Source organism: Crocodylus siamensis, chromosome 10, assembly GCF_052110815.1.
Source record: "Crocodylus siamensis isolate JL-2025a chromosome 10, ASM5211081v1, whole genome shotgun sequence".
Lineage (NCBI taxonomy): Eukaryota > Metazoa > Chordata > Crocodylia > Crocodylidae > Crocodylus > Crocodylus siamensis.
In genome coordinates, this window is record NC_143404.1 from 69,507,172 (window position 1) to 69,535,086 (window position 27,915).

A 27,915-nucleotide genomic window follows, 5' to 3' on the forward strand; every position below is an offset into this window, starting at 1 on the left:
AAAAGGTGTCCCCCCCCAAAAAAGTTTTCTTCCCCCCTAGAAATAAAGGTGTTAAGGTGTCCCCCCCCAGAAAAAGGTGGTTTCCCCTGCTCCTGAAAAAAGGGGGAAAAAAAGGGTTTTTTTTCTCCACTAAGAAGTGGGGTTCCCCCCCTAAGAAAAACGTGTTCCCCCCAGAAACAAAAGTTTTTTTCCCTAGAAATAAAGGTGTTACGGTGGTTTTCCCCCATCCTGAAAAAAGGTGTTCCTCCGGGGGGGGGCAAAAAAAGGTATTTTTTCCCCCACAGAAAAAGTGGGGTTTTTTCCCCCGCCCCTCAAGAAGGTGTCGTCCCCCCCCCCAAAAAAAGGTTGTTTTGTCCGTAAAAATGAAGGTGTTAAGGTGTTCCCCTCCCCAGAAAAAAGGTGGTTTTCCCCCCTCCTGAAAAAAAGGTCTCCCCCTAGAAGGAAAAAAAAAAAGTAAGTTTTCCCCCGGGGAAAAAAAGGGTATTTCACCCTCCCCCAGAAAAGGTGTTTTATTTCCCCTCCAGAAAAAAAGGGTATTTTTGCCCCCAAGAAAAAGGTGTTCCCCTCCCTCACAATCAAAGGACTTTCTCCTAGAAATTAAGGTGTTCAGGCCGTTTTTCCCCATAGAAGAGGGGGAAACAGTGCTGAGCGCACGTGGGCGGGGGCGGGCCCGCAAGGGTTAACGCCACTGGCCGACGCGGCCGGAAGTGCAACGTAGGCAGGACGTGGCGGCGGCGCATGCGCGCGGAGCAGCCGGCGGCCGGGCCGGAGCCGGGGCCTGGGCCTGGGCCGGGGCCAGGTGGCCGGACGAGGTGCTTCGGGGGCCGGCCTGGGCCGAGCAGCCGCAACCCCGCGCTGTCCCGTACAGGTGAGGGGGCTGGGCCCAGTCTTGCTGCTGGTGCTGGTGCTAGTGCTGGTCCCGGTCCCGGTCCCGATCCTGATCCTGGTCCTGGTCCCGCCCTTGGTGCTGGTCCTGGTCCTGGTGTTGATCTCGGTGCTGGTGGGATGCCTCCCGGATGCTGGGCCCCAGGGGATGCCCTGACGCGTCGCTGCCCCCGGGAGGGCTGGGGCAAGCGGGGAAGGAGGCCGCCCCATGCTCCTGTCCCCCTTGTCGCCCACAGGGAAGAGGGACTCCTGAAGGGGTGCGATGAGCAGATGGGATCTTGAGTCCAGGGGAGGGCGATGAAAACAGTTCAAAGGGAACGGGACTTGTGAGGAGAGAATGAGGGCCCTGGGTTTATTCAGTCTGCAGAAGAGAAGATTGAGGGTGGATTGAATAGCAGCCTTCACCTCCCTGCAGGGGGGCTGCAGAGAGGACGGAGCTGGGCTGCTCTCAGTGGGGGCAGATGACAGGACAAGGAGCAATGGGCTCAAGCTGCAGCAAGGGAAGTTGAGGTTGGATATTAGGAAACACTCGCAAGGAGGGCAGTAAAGCAGTGGAACAGGTTATCCGGAGAGGTGGTGGAGTGTCCATCTTTGGAGGTGTTTAAGATCTGGGTAGACAAAGTCTTGTCTGGGATGATGTAGTTGGGGCTGGCCCTGCTTTGAGCAGGGGGTTGGACTAGACGTGACCCCCGAGATCCCTTCCAGCCCTCATTTTCCATCATGTTATGATCCTGCCTCTGGCAGAGGCTTGGCTGAGATCATAGAAAGACAGGAAGTGGGTCTGGAAGGGACATCCTGCCTGAGGTAGGATCAGCCCCGCCCAAACCATCCCAGACAAATCATCATTTAAACCCTACGTAAGACTACTGTGAACCCTGATGCCAACGTATCTAAGACCTAAACCGGATGCAGTAAAGCAGGGGAACTGCGGCAGTCAACATCCTGCTTCTTTGAAACATGTCAGTATATCAATATATGCTCATGAGATTCTGGGGAGGGGGTCATGACCCCTGCTACAGAGCAAGGCAAACTCTTCTTCCATTGGTACCAGTTTGACTGTGGGGTCAAATTCCTTCCACCCCAGATGTGGTGTTGGTTTGACTCTCGACAGCTTCAGCTTGATGCCACATCAGATGTTCATTGTCCTACTGTCACTCTCTTTAAAAGATATTTTTTAATATCTTCTGCCATGTTTTTTTTTGCTCGTAGACAAAGAAAGTGTGGATATGTGAGTAAAATGGTATACATGTGGTCTTCAAGGGTGCTGGCCTTGTGGTTTGTGGAATGATAACTTCTCAGTAAATATATGGAGCTTGCATGACTCCCTGGTTTGGAAGTGTCTGCTTGGTGCATAAAAGTTTGTGTCATACTCAAGGAATTGATTGGCTGAACATCAGTGTTGCTGTCAAAAAAGCAGCTGGAGTGTTTTGACCAAGCTGTTTTGGAGGTTTACTCATAATCCTGTAGTCACTATGGTGAAAGTGCAAGGAGCCTAACTCTCACCATAATTAGACTTTTGCCAGTTCCACATCGGCTTTCCTGAAGGTGACTGACCTCTGTCTGTATAAAATTGGAAACTGTTCGTGTGACCGTGGTAGCAGTTTTGCATTTTCTCTACCTGTATCTTAAAGCAGGGGGTGGCCAACTCATGGCACGAGTAACATAGCAGATTGGGGATGGCATGGGGAACAGCAGCAGACTGGGTAGAAGGAAAGGATAGGCGTGGCACTTGAAGAGTGCATGGGACCCAACTTGTGGTACGCATATCAAAAGGGCTGGCCTCCACTTGTCTTAGAGCATGGTCATCCTATTTCTGACCGTTCAAAAAGGAAATGGCTTGTGAAGGAAATGCATGGTGAAGTTGACTGGTTTTATTGCAGTGAGTGGATCCTATGACCGAATAGTATTTGTATGGAGAACAGACTGTAGGGACTAGATGAGTTGGAAAAAATGGCTTGGTCATGAAGATGTGAGCCAGGGGCCAGGGTCTTCAGTTGTAAACCTCATTCTGCCTGACTTCAGCCAGGGTAGTTCACTGTGAACTGTCTATACTTGCCTACCTGCAATGCAGGTTGTGACTTTTATAGCACCTTAAATTTGCTGTTTTCCTGCAAGTCATAAGTGCCCCAGTGCATTTCTTGGAGACATCCTTCATCTGCATTGTCTGAATAGGACTTAGAAGATTGTTCTATGTACGGCTCCTCTATATCACCAGCTAAATACAGTGCCGTGGGGAACAGACCCAACTTTCTTTTCTCATTTTCCTCCTGATTCAAGCGTCCCTGCCAAGTCCTAGCACTGAGTGGGAGAAGACCAGTGAAGTGAAGTGTGTAGAGCAGGGGAATGGACTTTCATTTGCCTTAACCAGTGCAGGGGTGTGCTAAGGGGATTTATTTCAGGCTGCTGGCAGGGATCTGAAGTTGGCTCCTCATTCCCAGTGCAACCTGGTCAGGGGACAAGACCCTTCCTTAGTAGGACGTTAGATTTCATAGACCTTAGGGCTGGAAGGGACCTCGGGAGATCGAGTCCAGCCCCGTGCCCCAAGGGCAGGAAGTCAGCTGGGGTCATAGGATCCCAGCAAGATAAGCATCCAATTTACTCTTGAGGGTGCTTGAACCACCTCCGCTGGCAGACTTGGTCTGAAACTGTTACGAAAGTTTTGGTTGTTGAAACTGAAACTTTATTGCATGTCAAACCATTTTGGGGGAAGGTTTCTCATGTCTTGAATGGATTTTGTGGTGATCGGTTGGGAAGACCCACCCAGAATAACTTAGTAATTAGGACACGTTTCTGATATGGGAGAAGCAGGCTTAATTCTCTGTTCTCCCTCACTCAAATGCAGGTTTCCAGCATCACATGTGAGCAGCCTAACCCCTGGGCTCCTAGTTATTCTGCGGTGGCCTCTGAGAAAATATTGAGACATACCCATTGCATTCCACTGGGTACCTGAGAAGCTGTGGAGATCTCTTGCCCAGCAGCCTTTAAGAGTGGAGTCCACTTTTCTGTCCATCTTTTGGATGAAAGCCTGCGCTAGTGGTTGTGGCATATTCCACTTGCATGTATCCCACATAACTTGCATAGAGACCATCCCAATTTGTTTTCTTTTGCTTGCATTTTAACAAACATTGGTTAAATGCATCGCCTTGTTGGATCCTCTGCTTACTTTGTAATTTCATTGCACTCAGGGTACCTGCATGTTAACAATAACTATTTGTACTTCCTATAGCTGAACCACAGCAAGAAAGACGCTGAGAAGGGGCTACACTTAGAAACCTTGACAGTGGTTGGAGCTAGTCAGTTTTGGGGCTGCTGCCTTCTCTTATTTTTTTTAAGGCTTCAAGTAGCAGCCCCATAACTACCGGCTTCCATCACTTTCGAGATGCAAGGGGTCTTCTTCGTGGTATCTTTTATTGCACCAGTGGTATAACTCGGTGAGAAATTGGGCAAGCTTTTGGGCATAAAGCTACCGAGCGAAGGTTATGTTATGCCCAAAAGCTTGTTCAGTATCACCCCCAAATATACTATTGACCCAGTAAAAGGCATTACAAAGTACCCTTGGCTCTTGTATGGTTTCTGAGTACAGGCATTAATGCTGGGAGGGCAAAGTCCTGTCACTTTTTATGGTGCTGTTGACTATAGAAACTGACCTGCCAGGCTGCCATGGTTAAAGCTAGTCACCTAGCTTGGGGGTTGAACTTTGCCCTTGGCCACTTTTGCCTTTTGTTTCATGCAAGCTTTTTGTCTTTGACCATAATCTAGTCATACACATAGATTTTGTGTGTAGTAGATTACATATAAAATCTACATCTGCCCACATGGATACAGCAAGTTATGTAAGAAAAACAAGTCCCTCATTGGAGAAACAGTGAAGTTAATCAGACAGTGGATTAGTTATAACTTATAAGATTTAAAAGCTGCTTTTAACCTGATTAATAGCTCAAAAATCCAATACATTTTAAATTTGAGATAGGACACTTGAAATCTTTTACTTCATTGAGCATTAATTACAAGGTAACCTAGTAGTGCCTACAGTTTTATATGGAGAAAGTCTGTCCTTAGGGAGCTGCCCTTTAGCTCAGAGCAGAACAGCCGATTTTACTTTATTTCATAGATATGATTGATATATTGATATAATATTAACACATGGTAGATGACAAGTGAAAGCTTTTTAAAAACAGGAAATTCATTCAATACAGTTGGAGGACAAACAGCATTTTGCAAATGGTGAAATAAAAACAATGGCTAGTTCTGAATGAGGATGAAAAGCAGGCAGTTCTGCAGAGAAATAAATAACTTCTGCTTTCAACAGTAATAATGTGTAGCAGCAATTTTGTACTTACTTCTTCCTGAATTATGTTGACATAGCTGATGGCCAGACATCAGCCTTTGGCCTTGCACTGTTTTGCTGTAGGACTGCATGTCATTGTTTGTAATTCATAGGGAAGGTGCTCCAATAAATTTATGTGGTAGCGATGATATAAATTAAAACCTTAAAGGAATTTTTATTAAGGAAAAACAATTTACAGGCTAGAAATTGGATGGACTTTCTCCAAATGAGAATGTCTGTGTGTGTGCTTTTCAAAGGAGGGTAGAGGGCATGGTGCTTAGCACTTCTAGAATCGCTTGCATCTTAAAAGTGCGGTACAAACCTCGACTCACAAGGGAATTAGGAAGAGTTAAGAGTGGCTGCTGTCTCCATGCATAGATATAACAGTTGTCTGCACTGTGTCAAAGGTACACAGTGAGCAAGCGGCTGAGACATGATTAAAACTGTATGGACTGCATACAGAATTCCTTTCCAGATGTATATCTTGATATAAAAAGTGTAAGTTAGCAGAAAGTGCATGGAGCAATTTTTCCTGACTCTTGCAAATTGCCAGCTGAACGGTCTAGTCCTGCCTAATGCTGCGATTGAAGTATGTTTCATATTATATATTCTGACCATTGCACTTTTTCTTTAATTTAAAGGGAAACTGAGGTTTTAAAAGGCAGCTTTTATGTTTAAAAAAATCAAGTTCCATATAAGAGACCCTTGAAATTGTCTTCCCAGTACTTCTTAATTGAACTTTTATGAGTGTTTCTGCTTCTTGGCTGCTTTCCTTGGTACCATTTGGCCAGTTGCATGCAATTTTGCTGTACCTTGGATGTTGTTTAAGGCCCGTCCAAGTGATGGGAGTAGATTGGTTTGAGGGTACATCTATCATCAGCAGCAATGGTTTGGACCCATCTTGGGTGACGTCTGTAGTTTTATTGTAAGTATACCTGTTAATACAAAACTCCGGAAGAGCATACCTGTAGATCCCCCTGCAAGCTGTGGCTTAGTGACTGCATGTCCGGTGTATGAAGTGGGACTACATTAAGTCCTGCTGAATGCACAAAGTACGAAAAACACTCTCTTTTCCCATTTCATGTAATATTAATCGTGGGTATTTTTTTGTAAAGAAAAACAATATCCTGTTCTTCAGATTGTTGAGTGACTTGCCCCTTCCCATGTCCCTCCCACAATTAACTCTAACTTTTGAGCTTCACACTTCAAGTTTCTTACAGCAGTGTTACAGTCTGTATCTTGTGCACCACCGAGCATGATATCAGCATTTGAACAATAATTTGATTTAAAACGCATTAACGCTGTTCTTTCTCCCCTCTTTATAGAATCATGGCAAGTCCAAGAACAAGGAAAGTTCTGAAGGAAGTCAGGGCACAGGATGAAAATAATGTAAGATGTTCTTTGAATTTTGCTGGAAGTAGTTAATTATGCAGTGATTGCTGTCTCGGTGTACTCCAGAGAGCTGACTTCAGCTGCTAGAGCTATTGTGTTCATGGCGGTAGTGTAGCTTGCAAAGATTAAGTGACAAACTTGGGCATCTATTTAAGTGTTTCATTAAATCATATTATAATACAAGATTGATAAATGTGCATCGGGCATAAGTCCTTTGAGAGGTTTTGGTTATACAGTAAAACATGAGTGATGATTACTTAGCCTAACACACACAGAGAATTTTTTGTGGTATTTTTGGCATGCTTAAAGTATTTGGGGTTTTCGGTGTAAATAAAACTTATCTTGTCAGTACACAGGGTCCCGAATCTGTGAGGCTTTGGCCAGCAAAGGGAATCTATGATTCAAAACTCTCATGATTCACACCAACGTGACCCGATTTCTAATTATGTCCAAAAATTCTTGTTTCTAGAGTCTGAAGTTCTGCTGTATGGCTTTGAATTGAGAGAGATTTCCAGAAGGGCCATTGTTTAGTGTTTTGGTCTTACTGGAAACTTCTTCTTTGCATCATTAAGTTGGTTCTATTTTTTTATTTTATTTTTATTTTTTGAAGATAGAACCAGGGAACTTTTTGCATTTTGGCACCCATCTTGCTGGGGTCATCTGATCCCAGCAGTCTTTCCTGCCCAAGTGCAGTGGGTCCTTTCCAGCCCCTAACAACTATGAAACTATGGCATTGCTCTGGGTGTCTCTGAAAAACTTCCTATATACATTGGCAATAAAACCATACTTTCTACAAGTAAGTTTGTGGCTGGTTGTCGGACAGTCAACTCTCAAGACTTCAGAAGTGCTCCAAACACTTAAGACGGAGCATGGAGATTCAATAAAACTAAACTTAGTTTAGTTAAACCTGTATGGTTATCTTTTTATGTGTGTTGTTCATTATTTTTTTCCTCCTTCATTTATAATGAAGATGTCTTTCACAGTATAGCAAACGAAAGCACAGTTGAGCTTTGTATTGTTTTAGTCTGAGTTGGGGAAGTTAACAAAAATTGTTCTTCCTGTAAAATACAAACCCTGTAGGTGTTTTCTATGTGGATATTTAATGGAGCTAAAATATATTCAGTTGTCTTGAAACACTGAGAACTCTTAGCTCAGATATTTTTTTGCTCTGGGTAAACTGAGTGTTTTTTTTAGCTGTAATCTGAAAGCTTATTCAAAGGGAACAATGACAGAATTAAGTATAGTTTGCTTCCTTTTTCAGATCTGTTTTGAGTGTGGTGCATTTAACCCCCAGTGGGTGAGCGTGACCTACGGGATATGGATCTGTCTGGAGTGCTCAGGAAAACACAGAGGCTTGGGAGTTCATCTCAGGTGAGTCTTTGGTACGGACACAGAATAGAGCACTTGTGGCTTTTTTGTTTTTGTTTTTTTGTTTTTTTGTTTTTTTATTTTTTTTCTTTTCTGGAGAGAGGGTGGGGGGGAAATTGGAAGTCATACTACAGCCAGTGCATTTGTGTAGTGCTATAAGCATACACAATATATTATTGGACCTCTTCTAAAGTTTATTAGAAGTTCTTGCCTTATGCAGGCAATTCTTTGCATTCTTCTAACATGCAGTAAGCTCAAGAGTCTTGGAATAAGATGCAGTACGTGCCCTGGAGGTTTAGGATTTATACTGAAAGGGCAAACTGGGTAAATTGTTCAGGTAGGAAAAGGAAATGAAGAGTTCAGAAGTGAGACCACCAACAAGAAAGACCTGCAGGAGTAGTTTTTAAAGGATGACTAAAAGTTGAGTGGGGAGTAAAGATTGTACTAATGAATAACATGAAGGAACTTTTCTGAGCTCTGTGTGGAATACTAAAAGAGAGGGAGGTAGGAGGGAGGGTAAGAAGAAGGAGAAAAAATAGAAGGAAATGAGGTGGAGTCAAATTTTCTTGGACCTTGGTGAGCATGTGATCTCATATACTCTTTGACTGAGCTTTAACACATTCACAATAGGACTGTCTGTAGCTTTTCCTTTTGGATTAATGAGCAGCAGCAAGAATTTATGGCCCAAAGTAAAGCTGAGGGGAAACTAACCCAGTCATAAATGCCATGAAATGAGGTCACGTGAGATTTTACAATGTAGACTGCTTAAAACGGGTACTGGGTGTTCCCCCTAAATGGGACTGATGGGAATGAGAGTTAGAGGTGTTAAGAATTAGCTAAGCAGCATTATGAACAAAAAGGAGTGTAGGAAAGTCTAGTCTTTTCACAGCTTGGGAAGAATTTGGGAAACACTGTCAAGTGATGGCACAGGCCCTTCCTAATGTTGGTTTGAGAAGCCAACCTATTGTTTCAGGTTTTTAGACTCTGTGCCCTTTTATGTATGACCTGTGATGGGTATATGTGGGTTGTTTGACTCCTTCCTATGCTGCATGGAGGAAGATCACTACAGTAAAACAGTTTGGAGAACTGCTCTATTGATACAGTCTGTTGCTGAAGCGCATCTGCCATGTGTGGCTTTTCTAAAGGCTTAACTTCTGGCGTAGCTACCAATAGGGTATTCTAATGGTGTCATTTTATGTTCTAATCTTATGGCTGAAGTTTATAAAATGTGAGGCATTTCTTATTCTGGTCTCCAGTTTTGTGCGCTCAGTCACCATGGACAAATGGAAGGATATTGAGCTGGAAAAGATGAAGGTTGGTGGCAATAGCAAGTTTCGAGAGTTCCTGGAGTCTCAGGATGACTATGATCCCTGCTGGTCGATGCAAGAGAAATACAACAGCAAAGCTGCAGCTCTTTTTAGAGATAAGGTAAATCTATATGCACAGTTTGTGCATTCCTAACCCTTCCTATTTGAGGATCTTGGAACAGTTCAAAATAGTTGCAAATAACTTTGGGACTTCTCTTAGAAAGCCTGCTGCAATTCCTGAGAGAGTCTAGGCTCAGACTTCCTATACCTAAATCTTCAAATGGCTTTTTATTTACCTTTCTTTGTTTTGTTTGGCTAAATTGGGCCAGATTGTTGCTGGTGTAATTTGTTGTAGTTCAGCTGATATCACTGGAGCTATGCAGTGATATACCAGCTGAGGATCCACCTGGTACCTTGGAAGTATTGTTTTATGCAAAAGAGCCAAATTGTTAGCAGATTTCTTTGCTGTCTACAGAACGGTACAGTCATCTGTCACAAAAGCATAAAAAGTAGTAAAATCCATTCCTCTGATGGAAGTATCATTCTTGTAGGCCTGCCAGTCCCAAAAGTAAAATAAAAGTCATTATCTCCAAATGCATTTGAAGCTGCACTGGGTTGAACGTTTGAAGCTTATTTGAAAAGTAGCACCTTACCTATCCTTATTTTTTTTTCTGCTCCCTGTAGGTGGCTACTTTAGCTGAGGGCAAAGACTGGTCTCTTGAAACTTCTTCTGCCCAAAACTGGGCTCCTCCTCAACCCAAGATGTCTCTGACTTCAAGTCATCGGTATGTTTTTCTGGTTAGCAGTTATGATGGCAGTAGCCTGAAGCAATGGAAGTTGAATCTCCCCTGTTTTCTGCTGGCAAGTCTTTGATTTCACCAGCAGCACTGCTGCTAATTTAAGAAATTTTAAGTTAGCAAGACTTGCATTGCTGTAATCAGTCACTCTCACTTCCTTCTTATTCTCACATCTTCACAGTGCATTCTAGCCTAGTAGTAGGGGGCCTGGATTTCAGTAAGAAGGTACCTGTACCAGTGATGTTATTAAGATCATACAGACCATTTGAAAACTTATCAGTGACTCTTCTTAAACCATATTTTCCTTTTAGAGGTGATAGCCACCTGGGTTCCGAATTCTTTCACTGTAATACCTTGTTAGTTTAAACAGCCAGAAAAGGTCAGAAAACTTGCTTAGAAAAAACGGATTGCATGCATATGCTCCTTGGATGTTTCACCCTATTGGGTTTCTAGTGATGATAGATAGGCCCCTGGTTTTCATTGGATTCTTGAGAATATAGTAGAGGCAGCTGACAGCTATTTCTGCAGATTGCCTGATGGTTATTTGTCATAAAGAACCTGGATGTCTCTATGAGCAGCTAGAGAAAAGAAGACCAAATAATATATGACTGGCAGTCCTTCATGGACTACCATCAAGTAAGCACTTATTGCAATGTGGCAAGAAGCACCTGAAAGGCCAGTGTTTTGGGGACTGTTATGATTGTTCTGAGGGCCAAAGGAACTGGTGCCCTGAATTTCTGCATCTGATATTGCCACCCCAATGGATATATAATTTTGCGAACTACAGCAGTGTGCCAAATGAGGTAGTGGCTTATGGTTCATTCCATTTCAATTTTTAAATTCTATTTTCACAGTTCTACTGGCCAGTCCCAGAATGCAACCGCCTCTTCTGACAAAGCCTTTGAAGATTGGTTAAATGATGATGTTGGTTCCTATCAAGGGTAAAGTCATTTGACTCTCAAGTAATATATTTTAAACCAGATACTTTTATATAACCCCTTTTGTATCCTGTCCTTTGTGTATAAACTAAGCTAGAGCATTATTACAGTTAATCCATTTTGTCATATCTGAGTTGGTCGCCTTCTTACTAGAGATCACATATTAACACTTTTCTTTAGAGGGGATTAGAAAGAGGATGGAAATGGCCTTTTTAACGGCTATCAAGGACATGTTTGTGCACTGAGGCTTGAGAGTTAAATATAGACAGTGGGCTTTGTGGGGATTATTCCTTTTTTGCCATAGTAGCCTCTTGATCTATAAAGTTGTAGAGTTCACAGTGGGCTGGAATATGAGCATGCTACGTGGAACGTGGATGTTTTATAAGGCTAGAGTTGGGTTCTTCAGATTTTATGTACCACTAGCTCTGTTAAGAGTTTCTTAAGATTTGTGATCCAACTGACCTATTATACCTCTGGTGAAGATTTATTAAGGCAATATAGCTTTCAAGGAGGCTCTTTCCTGTGGCGGACTTTCAGTAACGTCACATAATTGTGTAGTGGTGGTGCTACATGTTAAGATTAAAGTGCATTAGAGCCCATATGGGCAGTGCATCTGCCTAGTCCAGTTCTTATAGGTGTATGAAAATGGTTAAAAACAAACAAATGAAACAAGAGCCTCTTTATATCTTATTTTGTATGTTTAATACATTTTAATGAATGCACACTCACACTGTTTACAGATCTCATCTGCTTTTTTTTCTTTGTGTGGTAGAGGCCAAGAGAATCGTTATGTGGGTTTTGGGAACACAGTCACCCCTCCAAAAAAGGATGATGACTTCCTCAATAATGCCATGTCCTCACTGTACTCGGTAAGGAGATGCTTTCTTTGAGGTCACTGTGACTTGTAACCGCATATTCTTCTGTCTGTATCCAGATTATGGGAATATAAATAATGAAGGGGAGAACTTGCATCTCTGCATTGCATGCTTCCCACTATAATTAACACATGGGGAATATTGCTTATTTCTGCTACTGCCACATAAGACTCACCTCAAAGTAATCTACTCAGATCTGACTGTCGCACTTGGCAATGTTAGTTGAAAGGAAGGAGACAGTACTAATGGATGCCATTATATATTCACTTTGAGGTTCTTTGCTGACAGCCATTACTCATTATGTGATCTCATTGAAGCTAATGGTAAAATGCCCTCTTGTGACCACACACAATCTCTGCAGGTTAAATGGTTTTTAATAGAAGTAAAGTTTATTACCTTCATGAATTATCACCTTGTTGGGGAAGAGAGCTTTCCTTTTAGCGGGTGTTAAAAACGAATATGCAGAGGAGGCTTTTTCCCTGTCCTTACACATCAAGAGGACCATTTGCTGTCATTGATGATAAGCCATTCAGCCTGTTCCATTAAAAAAAAAAAAAGCCAGAATTTTCAATTTGAGCCTATATTTAACATCACACTCTCCAGAAACTATCACCTTTCTATTGTCATGTCATTGGCATCTATGTCATTATGTTTACCTGCAAGAAATAAAGACAAGCCAAGACTGCTAATTAGGAGGCTTCAGTGGTGTGGGTCAGTTAAAGAATATAGTTTTAAAAAGACTTTTTAAAGAAAAGTCTCTTCATCTCCATAAGTAAACTAGTACAATTAAGTGGGCAGGGTAGCAAGGAAGACATTCTGATCTTTTTGGATAAGCAGCCTTCACACAAGGATATATATAAGCCATTATGCCCCTGGAACATCAGTGCTCTAAAAATACTATCCCAGCAGTCTTTTTCTGCCCAAGTGCAGGGAGGCTGGACCTGATAATCTGTAAGGTCCCTTCCAGCCCCTAACAACTGTGAAACTATATGGGAGGATGGTAGCAGTACACTTTGTTAACATACTTTGAATTTGGCATTGAAGTGGTTAAATAGTGCTGCTGCTGCATAACTTGACAATTTTATGTGAAGGTGACCTGCAAAGGAAAAGAAACTGGCAAAGCCCCTTGTTTCTTTATAATGTTTATAAAGAAGGCCCAGAAGAATGTTAAAGACATTTTTTCTGGGAGTTTTTACATTAGAAATTCAGGTCTTGCCTGCCTTGTTTTTCTTGGAAGACTCTGGATGACTGGGTAACTAATGGGAACTGAAAGCTGAACAATTGAGAGGAAGAGTGTTTATAATGTGTCCTCTTCTCCTCCTTTTTGCTTAGCTCCTTATTAGATGTGACACAAAATTGGAAAGAAAAATGTTTTTTTGCAGATTCAGTACCCTATTACTTTAATTAAGGTCTGATAGAGTGAATAATTGAGTTTCTGGATCCTCCAAGAAAACCTCTAAGAAAAAAGGCAACAAACAAAGGCTTGTGTTTCTGGGGCTAAAAAGGAGGGGAAAAAGTTATTTCAGGCTTTCTCATAAACAGGCAGATAAAATCAATAACTTATTTGTATTTGCCTCTTATGAGCCTTTCAGTCTTTTTTGTTCAGATGTATAGCTCTTGGCTTTAGCTTTTTGTAGGCTTATGTCAGAGTACACTCTGCCTTTTCTTTTTTCACTCATAATACACAAAGTAGCCTGGAAGATGCCTGTATTTATCTGGGCTCTACTACCATTTTGTAGCCTCTTGCTATTATTGTGAAAATATATTTTGTTTCTACAGAGATCTTCATAAATTTTCATTATATTAACTCATGCAGCTCAGGGCTGCTTAGCCTGCAGTAGTCATAATTGTGATTTGTGCAGAAATCCAAAAGAAAACAAGGGAAATTCATCATCACAGTATTTTTGCTGTTCAGTAGGACTTTGCTACAAACCTGCTACAAATCAGTAGGCATTCCCCATAGCTACAGGACATGATATACTATTTAATATATCGCATTAATTTAACTAAGCAAAACTTGTTGGTGTTTTTTTTTTTTTTTTTTTTAGGGATGGAGTAGCTTTACAACTGGAGCAAGCAAGATTGCCACAGCAGCTAAAGAGGGTGTAAGTACATACAAACATTTACTTCTATCTGATTTTTTGCAGGGTAAAAGGGGTTCTGTTAACTTGATTAGGCCTCTTATGGATTTATCTTTATATAATTAAAGGAAGATTAAGAGAGTCTCCATCCCCAACCTCTCTTCTCCCCCCATCCCCTCTTTCCCCTGCCTCCCCCTTCTTCTGTCTTGTTCTTTCTTTTTCATCAGTTAGGGCTTGTAATAGTTTTCCTTCAAGATCATGGGGAAGAACCAGTGGATATTTTTAGTATTTTTTCATATTTCAGCATTACTAATGAAGAAGAACAGTGAAATGTTCTTAGAAATTGTGGACTGACAGACAGGTGGCTTGGAGCTAAAAATATCATAAGACATTTGCTCTATCCTGGGGAATCTCTTCCCCTCCTTGATGTGCCCAAGTAATTCTCACTAATGCTAAGGATTAACTCTGGCACTCTGCTTCTTGTTGACCTTGCACGCAGCTGCCTGAATTAAAGGGTAGAGCCCTTGTCATTCTGTATTTCTTCAAGTCCACCTTTCAGACCTTGTAGCCTCATCTCCTCTTGCCTACTACAGGAGGCACTGAAGAGGGGTCTAAATGCTTATCTTTTATTTGGTACTTCATGAACCCTGGGACTTCTATATTCCCACTTTACACCTGAGTGCCTCAACTTTTCAAAATTGTTAAGTGGTCATTGAATGGCTACCACTGTCAGAGGGAGGAGTTTTCAGTCCCATTTACAACTAAAGAATGGGCAAAGTGGATTGTCCTTAAAAATGTGGAGATAATGTTATGGGAGACGAGGTGTGAAATGCTGGCTGTAATGAAGTCAATAGTAAAATTTCGCATTGATTTCAAGTGGGGCCAGGATTTTACCCAGCATGTCTTAATATGCCTGTTGATTAGGACTAATTTTAAATGATTGATATTTTTGCTTCCATTTTACAGGCGACCAGATTTGGATCTCAAGCAAGTCAAAAGGTGATTGTAACATGTAACTCTGTGTCGTGATTACAGTTAATGGGCTTTATTTGTAATCTCCATGAATTCTCCCTAGATCGTTAGTACAAGATGTCTTGGATCTGGTTCCTATGAAACCACAGTGTGTATCCTCAGTGCAACCATTTTATTTTTTTATTTATTTATTTTTTATCTGAATAATCATTCCAGGATCTTGCCTGGATTTGGGGAAGAAACACTTAGGTACTAGGTTCGGCTCATACAAGGGTGGTGATGATGCTATCATATTTTCACATCGAGAAGGCAAATGATCCATGGTGCATATAAACAACAGATGTACTCAACTGTCACTGAAGTTAAACAGCTACATGAATTAGTGGCTTTCCTCCATAAAATGTGCCTGTGACATAAAAACAATGGGACTTCTCTGAAGTAGTATGCTTCTCTATGTAGACATTTTAATAGAATGCACATGCTCGTTCCATTGAATGAACCAGAAAAGGTAAACTGTTCAAATGTAATTGTTGAATTATCTGCTTGCACATAAGCAGGTTAGCAATTCCAAATATACAGATGTTCTCGTTTAATTCAAAGATTAAGGCGGAGATTGTCAGATCGGAGTGGCACGCAGCCCTGACAAAAAGCATGAGCTGTTTGCTTTAGAAGAGTTTTGAAAAATTCAAAAGAGAGAGTAAAAATCCCTGAAAGGAAGCTGAGATTATCTACCAAAGCCTGAATGTTACATTTAGTATGACAGAGAAGTGATGTATATATTTTAATGTATGATACAGGAGAGATTTGCTTATGAACTGTGGTTGCATGTAGGACATTAGCCTAAAATGCACAGAATCCTCCCATTCATATTGGGGCTAGGGATACCAGGAGGCAGCTTGGTGTTCAAAAGGGAGTTGTAGACACTAGGATGTCACTGTTACACATTACAGAAATTATACATGTATTGAAGGATTAAGAAAAATGTCACTTGGCAGGACTTCAAGGCTGTTAACTAATACCCAGGTTGAAAATGCTTGCTTGGCTTGAATGCAGGAATTTTAATGTAATACTGGTCTCCTTCTACCAAACCATCCAGCAGAAATTGAGTTTCCCTTCAGAAATTTTTTTTTACATAAGTCTATTAGTACTAGCGTGCTATTTTTAAATATCCCATGAAAATGTAGAAGTTAATCAGATCTACTGACAAGTTTCTTATAAGCATTGTCCTCCAGTGTCTGAGCCACTTATCGGTAGCTCAATTCACTAATTAGAAACTGGATCTTTTACTTTGCAATACAAATTTACCACCTGCATGTCAGCTTGGATGTGATGCGTTTTGTGATCATTTAGTGTCCATTGGCCAAACAAATTTCGACTTGGTTTTTGGCTTGTCAGTAGAGGCTGGAGTTGGTTAAGGATCATGCTACTTAACTTGCCTGAAAAAATGCTTCTGATTTTTTGCTAAAAGCTGCTTCTTCTACCTTCCTTGCTCTCTTTCTCTTGTGCTGTCTGGGTAAAGTTTTGGGGCTACAAGCAGCAGCCAGAGCCGGTAAAGCCCTCACATATATTGTCGTGCATGGGCGCTTTGTCACTGTTTGTGCTGAATATGTGCATTTGCTCTTGAGCTATCTTTTTATTTTCATTTTGTTTAAATCAAGTCTTTTTTTTTTTTTTTTTTAAAAAAGAAAAAGAAAAAAAACCCCCTAAAAGTGATGTGCATTTTACTGCAATGTCTTTTTTTTTAAATAAATTGGGTTAATTAAGAAAAGGATGAGTATGCAGCCCTGGATGTGTTTGAAAACCTTCTGTACTCCAGGCCATGCTTTCTGTAAGCGCTGGTTGTCAGGGGCTCCATTTGCATGTTTTATTCAGGAACGATATATACACAGAATTAGGCTGGAGTGTCATTTGAAGACTGAACACAATAAGAAATGCCCCATGGAAGGCCTCATTAGTAGGAACCTAGGGTGTGCTGTGTTGAATTGCACTGCTTTTAAAGCGCGATTATAAAGTTTGGTATCCTGTCTCCTACTCAGTGTTTCAAAAGATGACAAATCCCCACCCATTCTCCCTTTTCAGTATCCATCAGCTAAATTGTGCAGTTCTGCCTACAGAAGTTAGGTAAGACTTCCTTGCTGATACGTGCAGTGTTTCAAGCATTGTTTGACATCCTTTAGTTGCTAATCCTGGCTAGTTATCTCTTTCTATGACAAGACATTGAAGTAAGCGAAGACAAGGTCCAGGTTAATAAGCTCCAACCCGCCCCTTTAAAAAGCCCATGCAATTTTTTAGGAATTTTTTTGCATTGAATATTTTCCCCCCAAAAATTCTTTATAAAGAGAAGTGGTGGCAGCCTAGGACATGAGTCACATTTCAGAAACAAATCATTGATATAGAAGATGTCATCCAAAAGGGAAAACCAATGTTGTTGGGGTGGGGAAAAAAAACAGTATTTCAGAGTGAGGAAAGGAATGAGGTTTTTATAGTTTCAAGTCATGGTGTCCTTTTAATATTATTCTTCTGCTAGACTCATGTTGCAACTTCCTCGCTCTAAATCCCTGGATTTACATTAGTTTAAACATCCTCTCTAAAACAGAGCAGCCTTATGCTTCTACCCTAGATTTAACTTTTATTATTTTCCTGGAATGCTTGCATGCCTTAGCAAACACCTGAAGCCAGACACAAGTATAATCATCCTCTGACAGGTTTGACTCCAGTATGTTGCTTGGAAGTGGAATTGGTTATTAAGATTATTAACAGTTAATGTTACCTGTGTCACAGGAAGGACTATTTCCTTGTGAAAGAATGACCATCCTTTCCTGCTGAAAAGGCCTACCATTTGCAGGAACATAAGAGTCGAGTACCGTTTTTCTCCCACTACGCGTGAAGGCTCAGGACTTAGCAATGGGGCTGTCCTCTGGGCTGTTGCTGGTTGAGAGGTGGTGCTTGCTTCTGTCGCTTGATCAAAGACGGACCTTTCTTGAGCTCTGGGAGCTTTTACAGCCTTACTGTCTTGCATATCTGGGGTTTATTATTTTTTTTGGGGTGGGGTTTATTTCCTATGACATTTTTTGTAGCATTGCATTTTGTGTGCTTTCAGCTCACTCTGTTGCTTGTCTGAGGCAAAGCTTAAGGCTTTTCTGTCCTTGTTGAGATTTTTGCAGGCTAGTTTCTCGGAGAATGTTGGCTGTATTTTATGAAAGAAAGTATAACTGACTTTGTTTTTTGTTTTGCTTTTAAATAGGCGTCAGAGTTAGGTCAGACATTAAATGAAAATGTTCTCAAACCTGCACAAGAAAAGGTAACTTTGGAAACTAGTCAATAATGCAGTGTGATTACGTGACCTAGGAAGTGATTCTGTTTCCTCCTGCCACATGGATAGGTTGTCAGCACATCATTTATTATTGATACACTGGCATAGCAACAAAGGGAAAACTTCAAATACTTCGGTATTAATAATATTACCAAAGAAATGTTTGCATTTCCACCCCTGCACAAGAAAAAAATCAGGGCAAATACTTCGTCGCGGAGGGGGGCTGGACCTGATGCTCTTGTAAGGTCCCTTCCAGCCCCTAACATCTATGAATCTCTGTATAAGCAATTCAGGGAAATACCCATTTGCTGTTGCTTTTATTCTTCTCCCCCCCCTATGAAATGTCCTGTTCTTGCCATCTTCCTTCCAGGTATGGAGAGCCCTATGGTGTTCCTTAACGGTCTGGAAAGGTTAATGATAGCTAGTGTTTTAATTAATGAATACTACCCTTGTGAGGGCTCTCTTTCTTAATGCTCACCTTTTTTACTGCCAGCTCTTTCTCCATTCAAATAAGCACCTTTGAACCCTACCAGAGCACCCACATTTACATAAGGATCAGCGTAAATCAGTGATAATACACTTTCAGGCTGATTGAAGACAGCTGTTAATAGAAACCAAAGTAAAAATTACAAGAGGGTATTAATTTTTTAGATACTCTGTCACTAGCCTATTGAGACATTTTATTTGGAAAGCATTACCAGTTGGTGTCACTATTGAATTTATGCTATACTGTTTCTAGGAAGTCAGAATATCAACTTAAATGATCAAAAGCAAGAGGTGTGTGTGGGGTGGGGGGGAGTCTGTCTTCTCCCATGTCTAGCTATTTGCTCTTTAGACAAAGTGATATGGGTGAATCCAAGTGAATCCTGAGCAGTAACTGGCAAATAAAATAGAATAAGCAGCCAGCAAATGGTGGTGGCAGGTTCTTTTTTCCTATTTAAGTCATAGTTTATGGTGTGTCAAATGTTGTCGTCTTCCTTGTTCCTTCTTTACATTTTGTTTAAATCTTTTTTATCCCCTTTTGACATGCATTTATCCTGTACTCTTAAATATTTCTAAGCAGTTCTAAAACATTAATAATTTAGATCGTAACTGTTTCAGAAAGACGCCTAATTACCTATAAATCCTTGTTTTGGTAAAAAAGAAGGAAATAGTAATTTTTGTTTCTGGGGGTGGGGTGGCGGCGGGGGGAGGGGGAGTATATCATTAGCCCTGTAGGATGTGGGTTCATGTCTAATGAAAAGTGTGGTGTCACTCAAGAGAGTCATTACTCTTTTATCACACGTTCATCCAGTTGACTTGCCTTTAGTGGAGTTTTGAATCACAGAAGAGCATTTTAATGAGTTTTCCACTCTGTTATCCTGGACCTTTCTTTCTTCTTCTTTTTTTTTTTTTTTTTAGAATAGAATCTGAGATAAATTTATCGTCTAATCACAATTTTTGTTTTGCCAGACATGGTAGATTGTTTACAGATACAATTATTCTAGTTGTACAATGCAGCCAATGTACTGTGTTATCTTAGGGTGCTTTGCCCATAGTTCTGCATCTTCCTGTAACTTAATATCCTCCGTATTTTGGAGGGTTACTCCGCTGAGCAGTGTTGCACACCAGGTAGGGTAAATAGTGCAAAACTTCCCCGGGTTAGAATTCTTTTCTGATTCTCGCTTTGCGAGTACCTAACTGACAGCAGGTAGCAGTGGCCTGGCCCCTATGCAACTGGCAAGTTACTTGTAGGCTTTTTTGTTGTTGTTTTCAGCTGGTGAAAAGCATTCCAGCGTGCTTCAAATGATCAAAAGGCAAAGGCTTCACAGTCCCTTCAAAGTTTCCAGAAGGCTTGTGCCATAGTGAAAAGATACTTGTTTTCAACCTTGTCTTTATAACTGCCTTCATTTCAGTCTCCCCAGAGTCGCGTTTTATTTTATTTTTAATAAAATGCGTTCTTTGTAAACTGTGATGTAGTAAGTTTGATTGGGATTTTTGGTTTTAATGATCAGGGTCCCTATAATAGTGCTCTTTCAAAAGTCAGTGGAAAGTTCCTACTAGCTTCAAAGGACTGCCCATACTCAAGAGTAGCCTTCATATTTTGTTTTCTTAATGTTGTCTAGCAAGTCAAATATATCGTGGCTTGGTTTTTACCTTGTGTCTCTCAGCCATTATCACAAATTGTCCTGTTTTTCAGCTGTTGATATCATTTTGTGTCACAACTAACTGCAGGCACTTTGATTCATCTAGGTGAAAGAGGGAAAACTTTTTGAGGAGGTCACCGTAGGGGTATCTCAGTTGGCTACCAAGGTATGAGAAGGCCTGCCTGACCACTGGGAGGCCAAATATTAAGCCAGTCTCGATATTCTTCCTCAAGCCCAGGTCATAGAGAGAAGGAGCAGATGTTTTACAAATGGTTTCTCCTTTCCTCTGTTTATCTATATTCATACAAGCAAATCTGGATAAAAGATGCTCATGCCATTTTTAGTGTGACCACTTGATGCAGAGGTGAGTGTGCATAGCTGCAGGCACATTAATTAGAGCTTAGCAGCATCCTCATAATGATTACACTGAGTGTGTGACACAGGCTCATAATCAAATTGGCAAACAAAATTCTGGCAGTAAATGTGGGCCAAAAGAATATGGAGACAGCTTACATGGAGTATCTGCAATTCATGTTATTAATGTGTGTCCTTTTTTCCCCCCATCTCTTCCTATTTTGCTGCCATTGCTTGGTTATGGGGTAAGTGCTCCTACAGCTGCTGGTTACAAGAGGCTTGGAGAATGTTACAACTAATTCAGTAACTTGAACAGCCCTTTTTGATAGTGATGTTCCTTCTGCCATGAGCAGTTGAAGTCAGCTTTGGAAGCCATTTCCCATGTCAGCTTACTGCCAGGAGCTTTTCCTGCTTGAAAGGAGGGGAAGGGCTAAGTTTTTATTTTTATTTTATTTTTTTTAAGCTAAAAAAAGTGAATTTATCCCTTATCTGTTTTGCTTAAGGCCTAACAACTTTGTCCCCTTGAGACTCTACACGTCTATGCGAATCTGAGAATAGTTCCCATTCGTGGTGCCATTTCATGGCTTGCGATCCTGATCTTAGCACAACAGAAGACGATTCCCTCAACAGCAGCGTGCAGGAAAATCAACTTTTGGCCTGTCCATGGGAGCTGTAAATTGAAATGACTTTATGAAACCTGTTAATATTCACATTAGTAATCTGAGCAAAGTTGGACCATGCATCAGATGTGCTTGGTTACATGGTTTTGCTGCATTAGGAGTTACTCTGGATTTGTATCAGTATAGCTGAAATTGGAATCTGCACCCTGGTTTGAAGAGCTGCACTGCAGTCCAAATGACATAAGTGACCAAAACCAGGTCCTGTTGCTACTCTTGATTTAGAAGTTACTTCACATGAACCACAGACACATTCTTGAACAGTATTAAGCTCCATTTGGATTGAATAGTTTTAACTGGGACTCCGTAACTTAAGGATTTTGAGTTAAATCCCCTTTGAATAAACTGCCACAGGCAGTTCCTTTTCCTTTTTATTATACCATTTTTAACACATTTGGCCAAGTTCTGTGAAGCTGTCAACTTTGGTCTTTGCCGTAAATGGACTCCGTAATATGTAGCTAGCTGCCCTGCTAGTGACCAACAGTGAGCATTTTCCTTTTCTGGCCAGACAGTTTAGGCACAAACTTGGTCTTATGAAGTTGGCGTCCAGGGCTAAGCAGTATGGGCATTATCTTTGCAGCATGCCCTGAAAATGCAGTGGTTTTAAGCACAAGATGTACTTCTCACTAAAAATTAAATCCAGTTTTAATTGTCAGTTAAAACTATTGTTGCACTCCAAAGTAGATGACTGGAATCGTGTGAGGCCACTTTCAATGCATCATCTTCATATGAATGAGGAGAACATTTTGCTATGCTTTGTGGATTTTGGTAGAAATCTTTCTTATAACAAAAGTATCATCTTAGTCCAAATGAACGAGGCAAAGCACCGAGTGTGAAATAACCACTGCTTCCTTTCTAGGTTCAGGGAGCTGGTAGTAAAGGATGGCGAGATGTCACCACTTTCTTTTCTGGCAAACCAGATGATCATTCTGAAAGGTATGGCCTTTGCCTTCTCAATGTCTTTTTAAAAAAAATCAGAACATTTTTCATAATCCCTAACTTAAATTTCTTCTGCTGCAGTTTGAGGCCATTGCCCCTAGTCCTGTCTCCTACAGCCACAGAGAAAACGTTCTTCCTCTTAACAGTCTTCAAATATGGGAAGGGAGATTATAATCAAATCCCCTCTCAGTCTTCTGTTCCTCAGACTTAATACTTTCAGCCTTTCCTTATAAAATATGCTTCCCAGGCCATTATTATTATTTTGGTGGTCTCTTTCCAGTCTATCCACATCTTTCATGATGCAGTTTTTCTTTCATAATGTAACTGGTCATCACCTTAGGGTGTTATACAAAGACTAAAATAGCTTATGACTTATTTTTTAATTTGTACTAAATGCATTGAATTTAATATTTATAAGACTATGAATTACAGCTTAAATCTGACTTCAGAAAAAATACTTCCAGCTCTTCTGCCTTTTTTCTCATTTTCATCTTCAAATTGGTTTGAGCAATGGGCAGCAGCATCATTGTTTTCTCTGTTCATACTGGCTAATGTCAGAGCGCTGTAAATGCAAGAGGACCACTAATGCTAATGTAAATGCAAGAGGACCACTGTTTTCAGCAGATGCACCTCATTTTTAACATGGTCGCATTGTAGGAGCTGGAGTTGGATAGTTTACTCTTAAGCAGAGGAATCAGTTGAGTCATTTGAAATGAATGGAACCAAATCTAATTATTTTTTCCTCTTCTTTTTTTTCCCTTTTTCCCTTAAAAGACCAGCTGAGAGAGACAGTTATCAGAACAGTGGAGGAGAGGGCTACCAGAACAATAGTGTAGATCAAAGCTTCTGGGAAACATTTGGCAACTCAGATCCACCCAAGGCTCATAAATCTCCAAGCAGTGACAGCTGGACATACGTGGACAATTCCACCGAGAAGAAGAGCTCTGATAGCTGGGATGTCTGGGGTTCGGGGACAGTTTCCAACAACAAGAACAGTAACAGCGACAGCTGGGAGAACTGGGAGACCAACTGGGAAACTGCAGGAGGGGAGAGCAAGTCCAAAAAAACCCCGAAGAAAACAAAAAAGGTGTCCTCAGGCACCGAGGATGGGTGGGATAACCAGAACTGGTAGGACTCTAGCTTTATGCCACATGGCTAAGGAGGGAGGCTGTGCTGGTTGATGGGAGGAAAAAAAAACAAACCACACACACAACTGGATTAACATGGTTTTCTCTATTGATCTGTTCCCTTGTGCTTCCCCGTCATTCTCCTTTCTTCTATTCCAGTTTAGAAAAAAAATAGTGTCTGATTCTTGTGTTCATATGAAGATATGGAGCTCCCGATGTCAAGGATGTCAGTAGATCTGTTCTCTTCACTCTGGTGCTGTTGGAGCTGGGTATGCCAGCCTACTTAAATTAAAATCAGAGGAACAAATCAGTGCAAGGACGTTTTCTTGGCTCGGTATTTGCATGTGTAGTTTCATGGAGCTGCCCATCCAGCCCTCGTAACTTCAGAGAGCATCTGGGGTGGAGAAGACAGGGAAAGGAGAGGAGCTATCTTCCACTGATGTCCAACATTCATAAAAGTGAACTGCAGTTGCATAAGTGCCAGTTGAAATGCCTTTCTGGATTGCTGGGACTGCATTCAACCTGGCAATTCAAAATGGCCATTAAAACACTTTTTATTGAGCGTGTTTTTAAACTTTACAAGGTTTGAGAACTTTTTAAAACTTTTTTTTCCTTGGAGAGAATTCATAGATGAGAAAAATCTAGGGCTAGATAATTATTTGTATGTAACCCACCATTTTGTCAGCCTGACTATATAGGGGTATTCAAAGTGGCACTACTTACACTCTTGCCTTTGTGCTTAGGCATTTACACAGTGCAGAATGCATGCAGGTGTGTAATGCACGGTTATGGCGTATATTCCTTTTAATTTAACTATGATGAAGGGGCCTTCCTGTGCCTCTCTAGCTTTCTTCCTTAATTTCACCTGCAACATTTGCTAAAATGAAACCCTTTTCCCTTCTGCATGGCACGGGACTGCCAATGCAGCAGGGAAACTGGAGAAATCCTGGAACAGTAGCACAAAATGGGTGGAAGATGTGAGAACACAATGTAACTATAAAGCCGGAGACAACCCACTTTCACAATAGATTTAGCAATGAAATTTTAGTTCAGTTTGTTAAACTTAGATAAATTTTATAATTGTTCTGTCGCTTCTCCCTACCATTTCCTGGTACCTTTTCTTTCTATTTGTGTTTCTTTTAAGAGATACTATTTCAAAGAGGCTGTTGGAGCCCTACTTATGTCAGCATTACAGAATGGAGCAGGATATGAATGCTGGAGTCAGGTGTCAACTTCAACTGTTTTAGCTGTTTTGCATGATCTATGAACATAAACTTTTGCATAGGGAAAACGGAAATAGAAGAATTCAGATCTTATTTCCCTTAACAGCAAAGGTGCCTTATGTTGAGTATTTCCATATTCCCGATCGCTCTACTTTCTTATTGTTAATGTGCTGTAATGTTATACAATGTGACTAAATATTTTGAAGCCACTTGAAAACTTTGCATCATGGTGCCAATTGGTAATGTCTACTTCAAATGATAGCATGAAATTCTTGATCTGAACAACTGTGAAACCTTGAGAGTGCGTCCGAGAAAATATATTGACTGTACGACAGATGACACTCATGGTGTGATGAGTTTTTTTGCTCTCAAATATTGCAGTGTTTCAGTTTTCACCATGGAGAAGGTTCAAGTGGATGTGGGCTATAAATGAGGTGTCTTTACCAGACCTCTCTGCCCTCCACACCCTCTCCCGAATCATGTTTTATCCAAAAAGTATTACCGGCTTCTTGGTTTGTAGTCTAGGTAGCAACATCTGTATTTACACTCTAGGGAAGTGTAAGTCTTACAGGCTTTCTTAGCTGTATAGTCTTTCAGCTGTTTTCTGGCCCCTGCTTTTAAACTGCTGTCCTGACCTTTACCTCATTGGCTTTTTCTCATCTGTAGTGCCCTTTCAGTGATATGGGGAGAGACATGTGTCCTCTTGGAGAACCTTATGCAGTGAAGGTCATTATCCAGAGGGTGCTTGTGCCAGGTTAGTGTAAGGCCCCATCAGTCCCACTGAGGAAGTATCATTGGCACAGTGACCCTCTTAACGGGGAAAATCTAAGGCCTCTGATACCTCTTGCAGAACCATTGTCAAGAACACTCACAGCCTGACTCTTTATAATAAAAAGGTGACTTTTTATTCAAATTTGTCCTGTTCCAGAGATACCGTTGTCTTGGCTTGATTGCATGTTAAACACGTAACAATTTTTGTATTTTAATGCATACTCTCCTATGACCTGCTGCTCTTGTCACTTGTCTGCTGCCCAGTTTGAACCTGTAATGCATGTTCTTTGGAGGCCATGCCATGTAATTCATGTGAAGTGGTATTGCCCAGTCCTTGACTACCATTTAATCTTTGTGAAGTATTGCAGTAGTAGTGACAAGCAAAATGCATATGTTCGGCTGGGTTGCCTGACTGCTGAAACTGTCTGTCTAAAGTGATGAGAAGCTGATTCGGCTTCCTGCGTGCATTTGGATTGTTGTCAGTTTTGTCAACCTCCCCAAATATAAGGGGTTTTTCCCCCTCCTTTCTTCCCCCCTAATAAGATGGGCTTTTATTTCATTCTGTATGATCCGTAATAATTCACTACGTGTGCATGCATCCTCATACACCTTCATTTCATCCTTTGCCTAAATTAAGGGGCTGTTTATATCACACTTGCAACTGTTTGGCACAGCCTAGTTTTTCAGGCTGCACTTTAAATTAGAAACCATACATGCCTGATTGGGTAGACCTTTGTGAAAACGATGTTCTTTCAGTACAGAAGAAAATGAAGGAACATTTTTTTTTGCCTGTAAAGAAATCTTACACTGTTGTGGAGGCCTAAAAGTATCCTAGGACCATAGCTTGAGGATGGTAAAAAGCAGCACTGTACTGGGAGATACAGATGCAAAAGTAAAACTAGGCCTTCTGCTAGGTTCAGGTGTAAATGCAGTTCCATTTTTCTAGAACTGCTCAAATAAAAATGATTTTATTTTGGCCCATCTGTACCCAGAGTCTAGCATGAAGGTGAGGGATGGGGGAAACAGGACATATTTTCTTCTTTGATCTTTTTGTTTTCTTGGGTTCTAGTTTCTTGGATAGGAGTTGGCTAAGAGAGCATCATCACTGAGAACACCGATCAGTTTTCAGATTAAATGAAATGGGAAGGTCAGGGTAGGGCGTGGAAGTAGTAACGAGCCCTCTCAGTTGTCACCCTTAACCATTCTTGTCCCAGGCCCCAGGAACTGAATTGCTGAGCTTTCTCATTCATAGATGTGCCCCAGTATTGAATTTGGGATGCACTGGCAGGGTGGGCGAACCTGTATCATTGGTGCATGCTATACCTGTATTGCGGTTAAACGAGACTTTGGTTTCTAGGGCTCTCACTTCTACACCTTTTCTTTCACTAACACTGTCGGGGGAGGGGGGGAAAGCCACTGTAAAGACACTGGAGAAGGAGGGGACAAAGGAGATAGAAATCAGAGATGTCTTCTATTTGATATTGCATTATCCAGTTTAATCTTCCCTGTGACTTGGTCTCCATTTCATTGAAACTGATGGCTTCCTCATTGGCAGGCTGAATTTCTAGAAGTAGCCTCATGATTGGAGAGGAGATTTAGGACATTCAAGCTAAGTGCCATTTGCAAAAGAGCAAACCATGTTAGTTCTTGAGTGCTCCCAAACCGGAAACTGGACTTCCTCTTCCCAAGGGGTTAGGTTTTTAAAATGTTTCACTTTCTCTTAAATCAGTCCTGAGTTATTTTGAATGTCAAGAAATGCTTGGCCAACTCTTCCCTTATTCTAGAAATCTCAAGGATATTGCTGCTGCTTTTTTTTCCCACTCTGAACATTGTAACATTCCACAGGTTGATAATGTATTTATCGGTGTAAAAATCTGTGCAATAATTTAACAAGTGTAGGTGAAACCTCCTTTGTTGTCTAATGCAGGAAATTACTTAAAGATGCAGTGTCCCTGTCTGAGATTTAATTTAACAGTCAGTAGAAATATTACAAAATCCCTTTTGCCTTTTCATCATCCAATTTTAACATCCTTTTTTTCAAAGAGGGTTTGAGCAAAAGTCAAGAGGCAGACTCATGCTTCAGTTTTGGACTGAAATGTTCTAGAAAGACAACTTGTAGAGCTGCTTATTGTTTTCATGCCAGCAGAAATTTGGCAAATGAGGGGTACTGTATCTTTAATTTTCCTAATGTGTTTTATGTGAAGTTCACGGGAGTAGCAATTTCGGTGAACGGTATTCCTTGTTCTGTAGAGTGGTACTGGACTTGAACTGCAGTGTCATCTATTAAAAGAGCATTACAATAAAGCAAAGAGAAACCGATGAGTGTGGTTGGTGTCCAGCTCCTGAAGGGGCTGCATTCATTTTAAAAGAAGCTGCCATCTTTATGTGCCTTGAACTGGACTTCATTACAGTGAAATGTGGCTTAAGCAAACCCTTGTAGGAT

At 41.0% G+C, this 27,915-nt stretch overlaps 1 protein-coding gene across 3 annotated transcripts; it reads left to right on the forward strand.

Annotated features, from left to right (window-relative positions):
• Positions 1-731: 731 nt before the first annotated feature.
• On the forward strand, positions 732-27,791 carry ARFGAP1 (ARF GTPase activating protein 1). 3 transcript variants are annotated; one of them, XM_090064782.1, is made up of 14 exons: positions 732-868; positions 6,538-6,601; positions 7,866-7,975; positions 9,229-9,400; positions 9,964-10,064; positions 10,931-11,017; positions 11,787-11,883; positions 13,938-13,994; positions 14,937-14,969; positions 16,462-16,491; positions 18,187-18,243; positions 20,488-20,547; positions 22,272-22,348; positions 23,126-27,791. In XM_090064782.1, exons 2-14 carry the CDS (start codon positions 6,542-6,544, stop codon positions 23,481-23,483), a joined length of 1,299 nt encoding a protein of 432 aa, XP_089920908.1. In that variant the 5' UTR covers positions 732-868; positions 6,538-6,541; the 3' UTR covers positions 23,484-27,791. The 3 variants fall into 3 exon arrangements, with proteins under 3 accessions (XP_089920908.1, XP_089920906.1, XP_089920907.1); XM_090064780.1 differs by lacking the exon at positions 16,462-16,491; XM_090064781.1 differs by lacking the exons at positions 16,462-16,491; positions 18,187-18,243.
• The last annotated feature ends 124 nt before the right edge of the window (positions 27,792-27,915 follow it).

What these genes read in the sequence shown, in the direction of transcription:
- ARFGAP1 (XM_090064782.1), top strand. Translation starts at nt 6,542, where the DNA reads ATGGCAAGTCCAAGAACAAGGAAAGTTCTGAAGGAAGTCAGGGCACAG. An exon ending in GGGCACAGGATGAAAATAAT is followed by an intron (nt 6,602 to 7,865) that starts GTAAGATGTTCT and finishes TTCCTTTTTCAG; the next exon opens with ATCTGTTTTGAGTGTGGTGC. An exon ending in TATCTCAGTTGGCTACCAAG is followed by an intron (nt 20,548 to 22,271) that starts GTATGAGAAGGC and finishes CTTCCTTTCTAG; the next exon opens with GTTCAGGGAGCTGGTAGTAA.